Source organism: Notolepis coatsorum, assembly GCF_963971535.1.
Source record: "Notolepis coatsorum genome assembly, chromosome: 3".
Lineage (NCBI taxonomy): Eukaryota > Metazoa > Chordata > Actinopteri > Aulopiformes > Paralepididae > Notolepis > Notolepis coatsorum.
The window spans coordinates 48627699-48642151 of NC_140167.1; the positions used below are offsets into that span (position 1 = coordinate 48627699).

At 41.3% G+C, this 14453-nt stretch overlaps 1 protein-coding gene across 2 annotated transcripts in view; it reads left to right on the forward strand.

Annotated features, from left to right (window-relative positions):
• ppp2r5ca (protein phosphatase 2, regulatory subunit B', gamma a) overlaps window positions 1-14453 on the forward strand; it is a 108662-nt gene that overhangs the window by 60106 nt on the left and 34103 nt on the right. For both annotated transcript variants that reach the window (XM_084310720.1, XM_084310721.1), the window contains exon 8: window positions 1631-1684. In XM_084310720.1, the coding sequence (XP_084166846.1) occupies window positions 1631-1684 (54 nt within the window). The remainder of the gene's footprint in view (window positions 1-1630; window positions 1685-14453) is intronic.

Genomic DNA, 14453 nt, shown 5'->3' on the forward strand with positions numbered 1-14453 from the left:
AAAATAACAGATGGGCATACCAATGTACTAACTGTAACATTACATAGTAATGATTACTAACGCAGTAGTGTGTTGAACTTTACACTTTAACTATTCATCCAATTTTTTTTTGTTTAAGCGGCCATTTAACACAAACGGATGACCCTCATGCATTGCAAATTTGCATCAAATTCTAAACAGAGTGATGCACAAAATAACTTAAAAGAAAATAATAATTTAAAACAATGAATAAAGTGTGCATGAAATAATAGGGGAAAGAAAAAGTTAGGAACTTGTTACATTCCCCCACACAAGGGCTGAAAACTCACCCCCCCCCCCCTCTCTCTCTCTCACACACACACACACACACACACACACACACACACACACACACACACACACACACACACACACACACACACACTCTCCCAGCTCTCTTTCTCTCTTGCCTCTTCCTCATCTCTCTCACACCCCTCTCTCTCACACACACACACTTTGAGTCAGAAACAAACATAGTATCAATGAGAGTATCAAACCTACCCTGGGTAATAAAAAAAAAACTGCCTGTTAATCTCGTGTACAAAAATAATAAAGTGCAGTTAAAATAATTTTGCATGAACTCGTTACGCGATAACGTTGACAGCCTTAATATTAAGCTTGTCTGAACATTTACCAGTTATGCAGTGATGTAGTAAACTGTAGTACATTTGCTGCAGTGTGTCATCCAACTCTGCATGAGTGTGAGTAGATACAGTATATAACACATATGTATATTTTCATTTCAAACCTTTATTTCAACTTGTGAGACACTGAGGTTAATCTCATTTACAGCGAGGACGAGCTTACAAAACAAGACACCGTTATCAGTAGATTCATACATATAGGCACAACTAATTAGAATAAACTGTAACATTCAGTCAAGACACTTGCATTTCCTCATTTGCTTCCTCTGTCACACAGGCGGCCAAGCTGCAATGCTAGATTGAACATCCACACACTCGACAACTGCGCACCCTTCGGATAAAGTCTAGTCTATACCCTTTAGCCTCTATGGTAGAGATTAATCAAACATTCCTCAAATAGTTTAATGTGAAACCATATTTGCATGTATTGGAAGAGTATTCAAAGTATTCCCTTCCAAAATTACATGCGTCATTACATCTACTCTGATAAAAATGTGAACTGTTTTGAAAGGATCTCCCATTATGGAATATTGTTGAAGGTATTATTAACCGTTTTTTTTAAGATGGTATTATATGGATGCTTAAAATGTATTCTTCCACTGGGAATATCAGGGGAACATTTGACCCACAAAGAGGATATGGCAAATAATATATCGCACTTTTCCAAGTGGAAAAGCCTTAATTTCCCCCAGGTTGGCTCTGCATAGTGTTGCTTTGCATTTGCAGGGAGTAGCAGGCCTGAGTGTGGCGGTTATTGGACACCTGGCCTTCAGAAGGCTGAGTTGGTCACTATGGTGATGCAGGTCCCAGCCAGGCTGTTCCTGGGGCACAGGGCGTCTCTGCGGCCCAGCGGAAACCATGCGTCTGCTGGCTTATCTCACCCTGCGCTACATTGAGTTTGCTTGTGTGTTCAATCAAATGCCTGATCCTTTGAATGTTTGCTGATTTTGTGTGTGTGTGTGTTGCAGCTGGCCTACTGTGTGGTGCAGTTCCTGGAGAAAGACAGCACTCTAACTGAACCGGTAAGTCAGATCTTTAAAGAGGCTGCTTACAAATATATCATTTTAGCATATTCAGTGCATCTTAATTCTGACCGAAATCCGTGAACAAAGTAAGATGAGTTTGTTTCTGTGGAACTCAAACTGGAACTGGTAGATGATGGAACAAGTAGATGATGGAACTGGTAGATGATAAAAACAGGTAGATGGTGGAACAGGTCGATGATGGAACAGGTAGATAATGGTAGTTGATGGAACTGGTAGTTGATGGAACTGGTAGTTGATGGAACTGATAGTGTAGATGATGGAACAGGTAGATAATGGTAGATTATTGAACTGGTAGTTGATGGAACTGGTAGATGATGGACTGGTAGATGATGGAACAGGTAGATGATGGAACAGGTAGATATAATAGAAGATAAATACTTTATTCATCCCGAGGGAAATTTGGCACTACAAATCGCTGATGGTAGATGATGTAACTGGTAGATAATAATAATAATGCATTTTATTTATAAGGCGCCTTTCAAGACACTCAAGGTCCAATCACAATCCATTTAAAAAATAAAATCAGACATACGCCTGCCTAAACAGATGGGTTTTGAAGTGGGTTTTAAATGGGATGATGTTCCTGATGTCGGGGGGGAGAGAGTTCCATAGGCGGGGGGCAGAGCAGCTGAAGGCTCTTGACCCCATGGTGGACAGACGGGCTGGGGGGACGGTCAGGTTGATGGAGGAGGCAGACCTGAGGGACCGGGTGGGAATGTTGATGTGGAGGAGGTCGGACAGGCGAGGTTGTGGATGGCCTTGAATGTATGGAGGAGGATCTTGTAATCTATGCAGTGTTTAATGGGAAGCCAGTAGGGGTGGACGGTATAAACGGTATACGGTATAAACGGTATGAATTTGCTCTACGGTATGGATTTTGACTATACCTTGTAACCGGTAGAGCAGCTCTAAAATAGCAATGACGTCATGTAACCACAGCGCGACTATTTCACTCGCATTTGCCCCTAAAAATAGATAGAATTAGTCATAGATATGTGCAAACTGGAAAAAGTTATTTAGGAGGCTTCGCGCAGTGGGCGTGTCAACACGCAATTGTCATTTCATAATAAACGCATATCACCGCGGTGCACAGCAAGTTTCAATTTCAGTTCCTGGCATTTTTAACCAGTGGAGAAAGGTAAGAGATTTCCCTATCGTTTTTTTATTTTATTTGGAATATAATGACTGTATACGCAAAAGTAGCCTAGTTTTAAGTTAACATATTATAAATCTACATGCCTTGAGGATGTCATTATTTATATAGGGTGCCTATCAGGCAAAAAAAAGAATTCTAACGGAAACACTGATACCGTGATATATACCCTTACCGTCTATGCTTCAAATTATACCGTGATATACATTTTAGACCATACCGTCCACCCCTAGAAGCCAGTGTAGTTGGCGTAGGACGGAGGTGATGCGACTGATGACAGGGGTTCTGGTTATACGGGCAGGTAGATGATGGAACTGGTAGATGATATAACTGGTAGATGATGGAACAGGTATATCATGGAACAGGTAGATGATGGAACTGGTAGATGATGGAACTGGTAGATGATGGAACATGTAGATGATGGAACATGTAGATGATGGAACATGTAGATGATGGAACTGGTAGATGATGGAACTGGTAGATGATGGAACATGTAGATGATGGAACTGGTCGTTGAGGGAACTGGTAGATGATGGAACATGTAGATGATGGAACATGTAGATGATGGTAGATGATGGAACTGGTCGTTGAGGGAACTGGTAGATGATGGAACTGGTAGATGATGCCTGATGTGGGAAAATCTTCACAATGCATTATGAGATCAGACTGCTGAGAAGCTCTGTAGCTCATCTAGATCTTGACTAGGTTACATTTAGAAATGGTCCCATGCTGTTGAGATAGGGCTCCAGACTAACTTTTTACATTGGTTGCACCAGTGCGCCTAACTTTTTAATTTAGGTGCACCAGCACATAATTTAGGTGCACCCAAAAATGTTCACCGCGCTTTTTGCCGCTGCAATAATACATTTTAAGCGTTACCTTTACCATTACCTTTTTGTCAGTTCCCATACACATTCATTACAAAGTAATTAATACACAGTAATTTCTTAAGATGTTATGTAAATGATTGTAAAAAAATAACATTCTATTACAGTTAGCTCACAAAGTCCCATCCTTCACTTTTTTATGTCTATTTTAACACATTCAGCTCAGCTCCAGTTAGAGCTGTCCCCAAGCTTGTTTTTGGGATTCGAACATTCGCCAGGGTTTTTCGAACGGATGTTCGAACCATCGTTTTTAATCATGCAAACAATTTGCTCCTAAATAGGGAGGTGTATTCTGACGTCACTTTGGACCGCCCGCGAGGTCCACCCGTATAGGGATTTATCATTGGGAAAATGGATTATCGGCTATTGTAACAATTCTACCTCATGAACATTGGAAAGCTTTCCATTTGTGCACAAAATGAGTTCCCTTCTATCACTAACATTATTTGTTAAGCATTTTTGGTTGAAATACAATTCGGCATTTTCTTTTTTACAATTAATTGCAAATATTTTCATGTTAAGCTATATTAGATTGTGGATGAATACGCACAGAAAGGTACACCATGCAAATGTTGATGCTTTATTTGTTTTAAACGAGATGATTTAGAAATGGGCAATGGGCAAATTTCATTGTGTTTTCAAGATGGTGGACCGGCCGGAACCAGCAATCACGTAACCACTACACCTCATTCAAGGGTACTACGACTATGCTTGCACCTCATGGTACCAAAGCACCTCAAAGGCGCTAAAAACAAGATTACAAACATCACAAAACAAACTGGTCAGACTACTACTTGACCTTACTCCTAGAACCCACCTCACCCCTGCCCACTTTGACTTAGATGACAGAGTACAGCAACTTGCAATGGGCCTGGTCTACGAGATGCACTACACCACACAGGTACCCATGTACATGTCGAAATACTTCCCAAAGGTCAGTGAATAACATGCCCACACAACACCAGAGGGAGTTCCACAAATCATGTGCAACCCAGATTCGGCACAAACAAGGGACTAAACACATTTCGCAATTATGCCACAACAATGTGGAACGCCCTACCCACAGCCGTAAAAAGATGTGAATCCCTACCCACATTCAAAACCGCTCTTAAAGAGCACCTACGGGAGGCTGCAATTCGAAACTGGCCACCGTAAATGTCCAACCCCCCCCCCCCCCCCCCCCTAATAGACAGTCTCCTCCCCACCGTATGTATATATTTTCTCCCCACCGTATGTATATTTTTTCTCCCACCCGCCCACCCCCTCCTAATGTACAGTCTCCTCCCCATCATATGTGTATTGAGCCGTACTGTATTGTACCCATTCTGCAATCTGATAAATAAAGTTTTCATTCATTCATTCATTCACCTCCCTCTGGTACTTTATGGTCACTTCCGTCCGCGCCTCACTCCAGCGTACTTGACTTACTTGTGGGTTTTTTCTAGTTCAGTACTGTAGAGTCTTGACTTTAGACACATAGCGAATGAATGAAAACTTTATTAACAGATTGCAGAATGGGTACAATACAGTACGGCTCAATACACACTTGTTAAAGGAAACCGCCAACATTTGGGGAAATTAGCTTATTTGCCATCTTCCCTGGAGTTAGACAAGAAGATGCATACCTTTGTTGTCTCTGTGCGTGCAGTTGGCTTAGGGAACGCTCGCTCCGTTAGCTTATCTTAGCTTCATCACTGGAAGTGGGGCAGACCTTTACCCTGAAATTCCCTACAGTCACGAAATACACTCCAAATACAACTCCAAAACGTTCCTGTAAACATGTTGTGACCCGTGTATTTACCAAGTTCTTTAATAGTTGTCATACAGAAGTACAGAATACTTTCATACAAAATGCTTCTTACTGTTACGCTCCAGAGACTGTGCTAGACAAGATAGTATCAAATAACATAATAACATAATATAGCATGAATTTAGAAGAAGAAAATGAGGTCACAGTTGTTCGGTATAGACATATGTACAATGTTCTGAGTTACCATATAATATACAATACCACCTGGAGAAATAAAAAATCATTTAATTCGACATTTACGTTTTCTAAGCAAATATACTCTGAACTATTTTTTGCCGAACCACTCCTCTCTGGGCGCAGTGATTTCAGTGCTACTTTCTAACGTCGAGGGAAGCGGCCATCACCGAAGACCCGCCCAGACATTGGGCTCTGCGGCTCTACACTGACACTGAATGAAATTGCGTTTCCCCTTTCCCACAGTGTATATTAAAAAATATCTAATATAAACCAAGTAAAATATAGTACACTATAAACTAGGGCTGTCTTAAATACTTCGAAGCTTCGTTCGATGGCACAAGCTTCAAACATTAAATTTTTTTTTTTTTTTTTTCAGATTTTTTTTTTTTTATTTTTTTTTTACTTCTGTGTGTGTGTGTGTGTGTGTGCATGGGGCCATTGAGTGGGGCCGGGGGACAAATACACTGGAGGAAAGGAACCCAGCTCAGCACTGCCCAAATTATATCATCACTATTGCCTGTTTGAAGGATATCATCCTCAAACACATATACACCACCTACACGCCTATTCTCAGTCCTTGCCCCACAATGGTGGAATGAACTACCCACCCCAGTTAGGACAGCCGAATCCCGTCCAATCTTTCGCCGTCGACTAAAGACGCACTTCTTCAACCATTATCTGAAATAAAATTAGAAAAATTAAATAAAATAAATCTAACCCTAACTAACCTTACTGTCATGCACTTGTCCTAATAAACTAACCTACACTGTAACACGCAACACTTTGATGAATATTGTTACTCAGCTGATAGAGTTGTAATAGTATCCTTCCTGATAAGAGTTGTAATAGTATCCTTCCTGATAACCTGTCGTACAGAACTTGTAAGTCGCTTTGGATAAAAGTGTCAGCTAAATGACTAAATGTAAATGTGAATGTAAATGCCTTGTAGAATTCCACACATAAGAAAGAAAGAAATATACTGGGATGAATAAACAAAATAGGAAATAAAATGTAGAAATACATGCAATACATAAATAAATATGAATCTCCATATATGAAATAGAACATTTAGATAAGGTGCTACTGAGATGTTTTGGTGAGTTCTTTGTTTTTTTGTGGAAGTAGCCATTCTTAAAAATGCATGAACATTCACTGATAATTGGTCTGTAGTGGAGTCTACAAGGTCTACATTGCCGGACCATGTAGAATCCGGACCTTGTAGACTGACATAATTCTGTGCATAGTTTAGTCTACACCGGCCATATTTCAAATAATCAAAATCTTACTTCATTCATCTTAAACATTCTTGATTTGGGGGATTGGTAGTTCCCATGAAATCTGAAGTTGTTCAAACGACAACATCGATCCACCTTGAATTAAATCACAAAAGGGGCTACTTAATTCATTAATCCAATCCACTGTATTTATAGAGCACATTTAAAAACAACAAAGTTTACCAAAGTGCTGTACAAGTCCCACAACATAAGATAAAAAAAAAAAAAAAAAATATATATATATATATATATATATATATATATATATATATATATATATATATATATATATATATATATATATATATTAGAGGTGGGCATAGATTAATTTTTTTAATCTAGATTAATCTATCTGCAATCCTGGATTTAATCTAGATTAAAATGGCTCAAAAAAACAAAAACAAAAACCTGCCAAAGGCATTCAAAATATGTGTGTTCTACCCAAATAATGACCAGAAGTAAGTCCTTACTTTTTCTTTCCTCCTTATGTTTCTCAGGCCAGGTGGCCCATTACACCATGAGCCCATCTCCCGTTTCCAAAATGCATTACAGACTGTTTGAAAAAGCTGTTTTGCTATGATAATTGGTAATGAAATATCAAAATAATGTTCAATAAGATGTACTTGTGTTTAATAAGTTGTTTTATTCAGAAGTTAACACAAATAAATAATATTACCAGTACAGTACAGAGTACAGTATCTAGCACTCTCAGGAGCAAAACAGAAAGAATCATTTCAAACTTGAACTATGTGACATGGCTTGAATCAACTGCTCCAGTGGAGTTGCTCAGTGGCCAATGGTGTCAACTGTGGTTGTACTGGGCAGCTCCCAGGTGTGAATGGAACTGTGTGAATGTGAAGCAGGGCGTTCCTGAAAAAGAGCATCTGTGCTCAGCAAACCTACCCTGGGTAAATAAAGTTTTTTTTTTTTTTTTATTAATGCGTTAATTATATTATCGCGCGATACTAGTATAGCGTTAACGCAGCACGTTACCGCCGTTAACGGCCCAGCTCTTATATATATATACAAAAAATGTATTAATAATTTTCTTTTTAATTCGAAGCTTCGAATTAAAATCGAAGCTCGGCCCCGAAGCTTCGATTGCCAAAAAAAATTCAAAGGTCAGCCCTACTATAAACATAAAGTAAGATATGGACAGTATACAGGACTATATACATGTAGACCAGGGGTCTCTAACTCAATTTACCTGGGGGCCGCTGGAGGTAGAGTCTGGGTGAGGCTGGGCCGCATCAAATATTCCACAAAAAAAGGGTTTCAAGTATTCAAAAAAAAAGTACAACTGATCCAATCTTCTCAATCTTTAGCAATAACATTTCAGAACATGAACAGTTCTTCAGAACATGAACGGTTCTTCAGGCTTCTCAGTGGTGTCAGTGGACTCATCCACAGCTATGGAAATGCACTGTGCATTTTTTTTATTCTATCACAAAGCTGTTTATAAAAAAAATAGGTAAAAACCATATTATGCGTTTTCATCAATAAATAAATGCCCCACATTTTTTTATAGATTGGGGGCCCCACATTTTTTAATAGATTGGGGGCCCACAAATTGATTCTTTCATGGGGCCCAGAATCTCCAGCTACGCCCCTGGCTGGGACTTTTTCCGTCCATTCACCTTTGAATTGCAGTCGACTTTTCTTTTACTGACCATCTTTGAAAATGCCATTTTTCTGCTGGCTGCCTGCTGGCGAAAATAGGCTAATGGCTACATTTATCTCACAGAGATAAAACTGGGAGTGAGTTTACTGTAGATGCGCTGTCAACTCTGCTCCGACTTGAACTGAAAGAGAGAGACGACATGCAGAAGACCCGCCCTACTCCCCTACTCTGCCTCTGATTCGCAGACTGTGGGTGAGGGGGAAAAAGCGCTGACGGGACGCGTATGTGATTGGACCAGACTCGTACACAGACAGACGGTGGCAGTGCAGGCGGACAGCGCGCAGCACTGCTCGCAGAGGAGAGAGATAGCGAGGATGCATTTGCTTCCACTTACTTGATATCATATCACTCCGGAATCACGTTTCAACCAAGTCACTAACATAACGTTGCTGTCATGAGCCTGCGCTATGGTTAGGGATGGGTACCTTTCACATTTGAACCGATACCGGTACCGGTATCTGTGAATCGATACCGGTACCCAACGGTACCTTTTTTCTGTACTTTAGGGCGCGTTCACACCTACTCTGTTTGGTCCACTTTAAGTGGACCATGGTCCCTTTTAAGTGGACCATGGTCCCTTTAGATCGATAGTCCGTTTGGTTTGTACAGGTATGAACGCAAACCAAACTATAATGAGGACCAAACAACCGAACCATGGTCCTCTTGAAAAGTTGGGACTCGGTTCGTTTCAATCGAACTATAGTACCTAATCCAGGAAGCAAAGTAGCCTACTCCTGAGTCTCTCTAGAAGACTGGCGCCGCACGCGGACAGTCTCTCTCTTCTTCCCTCTCTCTAGACGCAGTCTCTCTCTTCCTCTCTCTCTCTCTACTCTAGACTCGCGCCGCGCGCGGACCCCCCAACTTTCTCCTGCGTGACTGAGGAGGACATTCGCGGACATTCAGATAAAGAAAAAAAAAGCTTACATACTTTTTGGGTAATTTCATAATAGCAGCGTGGAGCAGCTCTGTAACAACAACGCATCTCGAGCTGCTTCTATGCAGCTAGTAGTTGACAGCTTACGCAGGAAGGAAATCTCTCTCTCCCTCTCTCTCTCTCTCTCTCTCTCTCTCTCTCTCTCTCTCTCTCTCTCTCCTCTCCTCTCCTCTCCTCTCCTCTCTAGTCGACTAGCTCCGTGCTCATAATAGTATCTCTCTCATTACGCTGCCGGCAACTGATTACGTTTGTGAGTGCTACAGTATAGTCCAATAGATGCGACAGCATGTCCTTTGTTTACAAATTAGATCCGCACCAAACAGGGTAGTGTGAACGCAGACCAAAATTAAACAATGTATCATTTTGACATTTGGTGCGGATCTAATTTGTAAACAAATTAGAAAGTCCGGACTATCCCTGGACTTTCAGATGTGAACACACCCTTAGTCTCAAGAAATTTTATTGACCTACCTCAGTCGTAAAAAAAAATCCAAACTTCAAATAACTACAATTTCGACAGTTTTTGGCTTGTCATTGCTCCGACTGCTTTGTTGTTGAATCAAGTCAAATCCTAGATAAGCATATATTGTGCGTGTGAACGTTGACATGAAAAGAAAAAAGTTAACATTTTTTTTTTTTTTTTTTTTTTTTTTTTCTCACTTGATTCGATACTCGGTAGTACCGACGTGTTTCGGTTCGGTACCTCAAAAGTACCGAATTCGGTACCCATCCCTAGCTATGGTAGCCTACAAGTGATCAAATAAATAAAACTTCCAACTCTCGCGCAACGACTCGGCAAACAGTAGTGCACGGGCCGCATTAACACTACACTTTGATGTCCAGTAGGGGGCCGCAAAATATCATCCCGCGGGCCGCAATTGGGCCGCGAGTTTGAGACCCCTGATGTAGACAGTAGCTCAACAATTAACACTTGGACTGCCGGAAAACGCTTAAAAGCGTCATTCCCGGCCATGCTCAAGTTGCCGGAGGACGCTTTACAGCGTCCTTATATCAATATTTCAAAAATCTGCGATCGGATTCATATTTCCCCTCCGCTGGCCTGAGATCCACCAGGAGGACCCACTGAGCTCTCTGGCGGTTCAGGAGCGCCATCTGGTGGCCGATCGGCGCAATCGCCAAACAGGAAGTGCTATGGAGGTTGTGCTGGTCGGCCGTATTACTTCCGGGCACTCTGTTTGGCTACCGGGACTCAATCTCGACACAATACATAGCGATCGATTGCCAATAACTCGATAAACAACATGATTTGGACATATATACTATTATACAAGCTGGAAATGGACCCGATATTTCTACATACCATAATAGGTAAATGACTGTTCCACGCTCATCGCCCAACAGCGCGAGGAGTATACGGTAAGATTCAGCGTTATTTTTTATCGTATTCCATATAAACTGTTATGATGAACATATCACCCACACTAGATGAATGATATAACGCTGCCCACGGAATTATAAACGATCCCCCGCCCATCCGGTCATCATCATACGTAGATCATTCTAGAAGTACGTCCAATTGAAATTTTTTATATCGCCCCGATTGCCATCAAACTGTATTTCATCATCAATATAATGCATTTGGGGCTATATATCACGTTCTGGAGAAAGCTGCAGAAAGAGATGAAAACATACTTATACATTAGACCACTTTACTATGAATATGTGAATGAAAAAGTTTAACGTTGCTACACAATGAACAATACATATAGGACTTTGAATGGGCCCTAATAATGGCAATGTAGCAATAGAATTTAAAAAGTTATAGCCCTGCAAAGAAGGGGAATTTCTCCATAGACAAATAGCGCTGGCAATCCACAGTCATTTTCCGGATTTCTGGCCGGCACCCATAGTGTTAATATCAGTGAATGTAAATATAGAGGTAAACTACCGTACTTTTCGGACTATAAGCCGCGGCTTTTTTCCCCATTTTTCGACCCTGCGGCTTATATAACGGTGCGGCTTATATGTGGACAAAACCTGAAAATTGAAATATTGCTTTACTGCATTGAAATGTTATTTATCTGTTCCCTTATTTGCTAAACTTAATACAACTTGTAAATGAGTTAATTCTTGTTATTTGTCCGACAGTATTGTGTCCCAATGGGAGTCATTCTCTGTAGAGGTGGGAACTTAAAGCTCAATATAAGAACGGCCATGCACCACCACCCACAGAATCGAGAAAGAGCAATCAATCTGTCAATCCTTTCCGTGTCCGGGCCGGGTGAGGTTTCCTGTGTTGAGTCAAATTAAGCCGCAGGCTCCACTCCTTACATATGGTAATTAAACATTAAAACACATGCGGCTTATAGTCAGGTGCGGCTTATAGTGCGAAAAGTACGGTAGTTTGTTAGTTTGCCCCATGCATCATGATGATTATAATAGTCACTTACTCGATAGACAACTGTCCGTTAGGTCCACTCTGCACGGGCCGTTTTTTCCAATTTATTTTCGGAACATGGAAAAAAGTTCCAACCACTTCTGGATGTGTTAGTGCTGAGAAATGTTCCTTGCTCGTTAGACAGTCTCGTTGTGCACTGTCCTCTTCATCCGATATATGAAGCCTTCCGATCATTGATGGCAGCACAGAGTCCCATTCATTACAGCAGAAGCACTCTATTTCTGTCGGCATAGGTTGACATGATCCACATTTGCACCACCAATCCGTGTCTGTTCTGACTCTCCCCTCGGCCCCAAGCTGTTCTGCTTCATCCTCGCGTCTTTCCCGGTCAGCTTCCAAAACACGTAGTTCCTCCTCTGTGTATTCGGGTTCAAAAAGATAAGCTTCTGGATCTTTGTTTGTCCCGAAGTATTCATCATCCTCTGAGGATTCCTCTTTCAAAGTCGGCCATGATTAGTAGCAGTCAAGTTAGTCTGTCGCTAAGCTATTAGTCACATTGGTAAACACTGGCCGGCCGCCTCCCTCGACATTAGAAAGTAGCACTGAAATCACTGCGCCCAGAGAGGAGTGATTAGGCAAAAAATTGTTCCGAATATATTTGCTTAGAAAACGTAAATGTCTAATTCAATTATTTTTTTTATTTCTCCAGGTGGTAAATACACAGATCACAACATGTTTACAGGAACGTTTTGGAGTTGTATTTGGAGTGTATTTCGTGACTGTAGGGAACTTCAGGGTAAAGGTCTGCCCCACTTCCAGTGATGAAGCTAAGCTAATGGAGCGAGCGTTCCCTAAGCCTACTGCACGCACAGAGACAACAAAGTTATGTATCTTCTTGTCTAACTCCAGGGAAGATGGCAAATAAGCTAATTTCCCAAAATGTTGGCGGTTTCCTTTAACACTTTCAGAGCCCTTGATTAACCTTGATTTACCCCGTTGAATGCCACCATCCACTTCAATGTTAGCGTTAAAAACGCCTAATCTATGTTTTAAATTATGGCTATGTGTCTAATTTGCCCGTCGCTTATCAATGACTCGTTTGCAGTCAACATTGTCGAAACGGATTGTTTTTTAATCGGTTCATATCCTTTTTATAGCATTTCGAAAAGCTATCGTTCTCTCGGAAATTTCCGGGAAGATAGAAAGATTCCCTCAAACGGCATTTATTGGAATATTCTCGAATACACTAGACACGTTGTCATTTGTCGGCCTATTTATGAATCGTTTTCAAATAAACGCTAGATTATCGATAGTATATGTGTACGTATGCACGCTATAGATGCGAGCTGAAAAATCGATTCTCTCGTTCCCGCAAGATCACACACACACGGCACATAGGGGACACGCCGTTATCTCAGCGAAAACAGCTCCGATTACCCCAAGACTGGTAACATAGACTCCTTACCTTAGATCAGATGTTCTCCAAAAAGATTATTCCAATTCCTGATCGCCATTCCAAATATCGATCGCGTTGATTGATTGATTATTGGCTGCTGTGATTATATAATCCAGGCTGCTTTCCGTCCCGCTATGACTTCCATGTTGATCAGACTTCTTGCCAGCACAAGGAGCCAGCTGGCTCCGCCTCTACATATCTACAGATCCAAGGTCAGTCTAAGCGACTGACCTGCAGTTACACAGGGATAGACGATTTGGGGGCGCTTTTTTCCATTCGGAGCTCCTGTAGGGCCTGGTGTACCAACGGGAGACTCTGTTGATTAAAAATGAATTCAGATTGCTAATAAAACAAAACGATATTTGTCCTCGTGGGCACTCAACGGGTCGGCTGATAAAACTAGATATGTCGTCCGTGGCACTGAAAGTGTTAAGGGGATGCAGACCAGAGAAAGACGTTTGTCTTGTTCAGGGTCCCCCATTTTAAATTCATAGTGAACATTGCTGCGGTTGAGTAGTAGTACCTACGTACTGGTCACGGGAGGCTTCAATAACGTTTGAATGATAATCCATTTTGTGAATACATTTGTTGGCCGACGGCTCCTGCTACCTTAACGTTAGCTGCGCTCTAATGTTACATAGCTTAATTAACCTGCATGACATACCTGTGTAATGTTAAGCAACTTCTGTTCCGCTGGGAAAGCATCACTGCATACACTTTGTTTAATCCAAACGTCCATTCGGAAACGTTGTATTATGCAACCAGTATGAGATGATGTGCTTTATCGTTTCAATTTGAAAAGTTGATGCTCATTTAGTTTAGCCCGTCATTCAGCGAATACAAATTTCAGGGTGATGATCAGATGCAGATCAGGGCTGGTCTTTGCAGAATGCACGTGTTAGAGCCAATCAAAGGCAGAGATTCTTTTTTTCTTCTTTTTTGAGAACGCACATGGCCATGGGGGGGGGGGGGAGGAGAGACTCTACACAGACAGACAGACAGACAGACAGACAG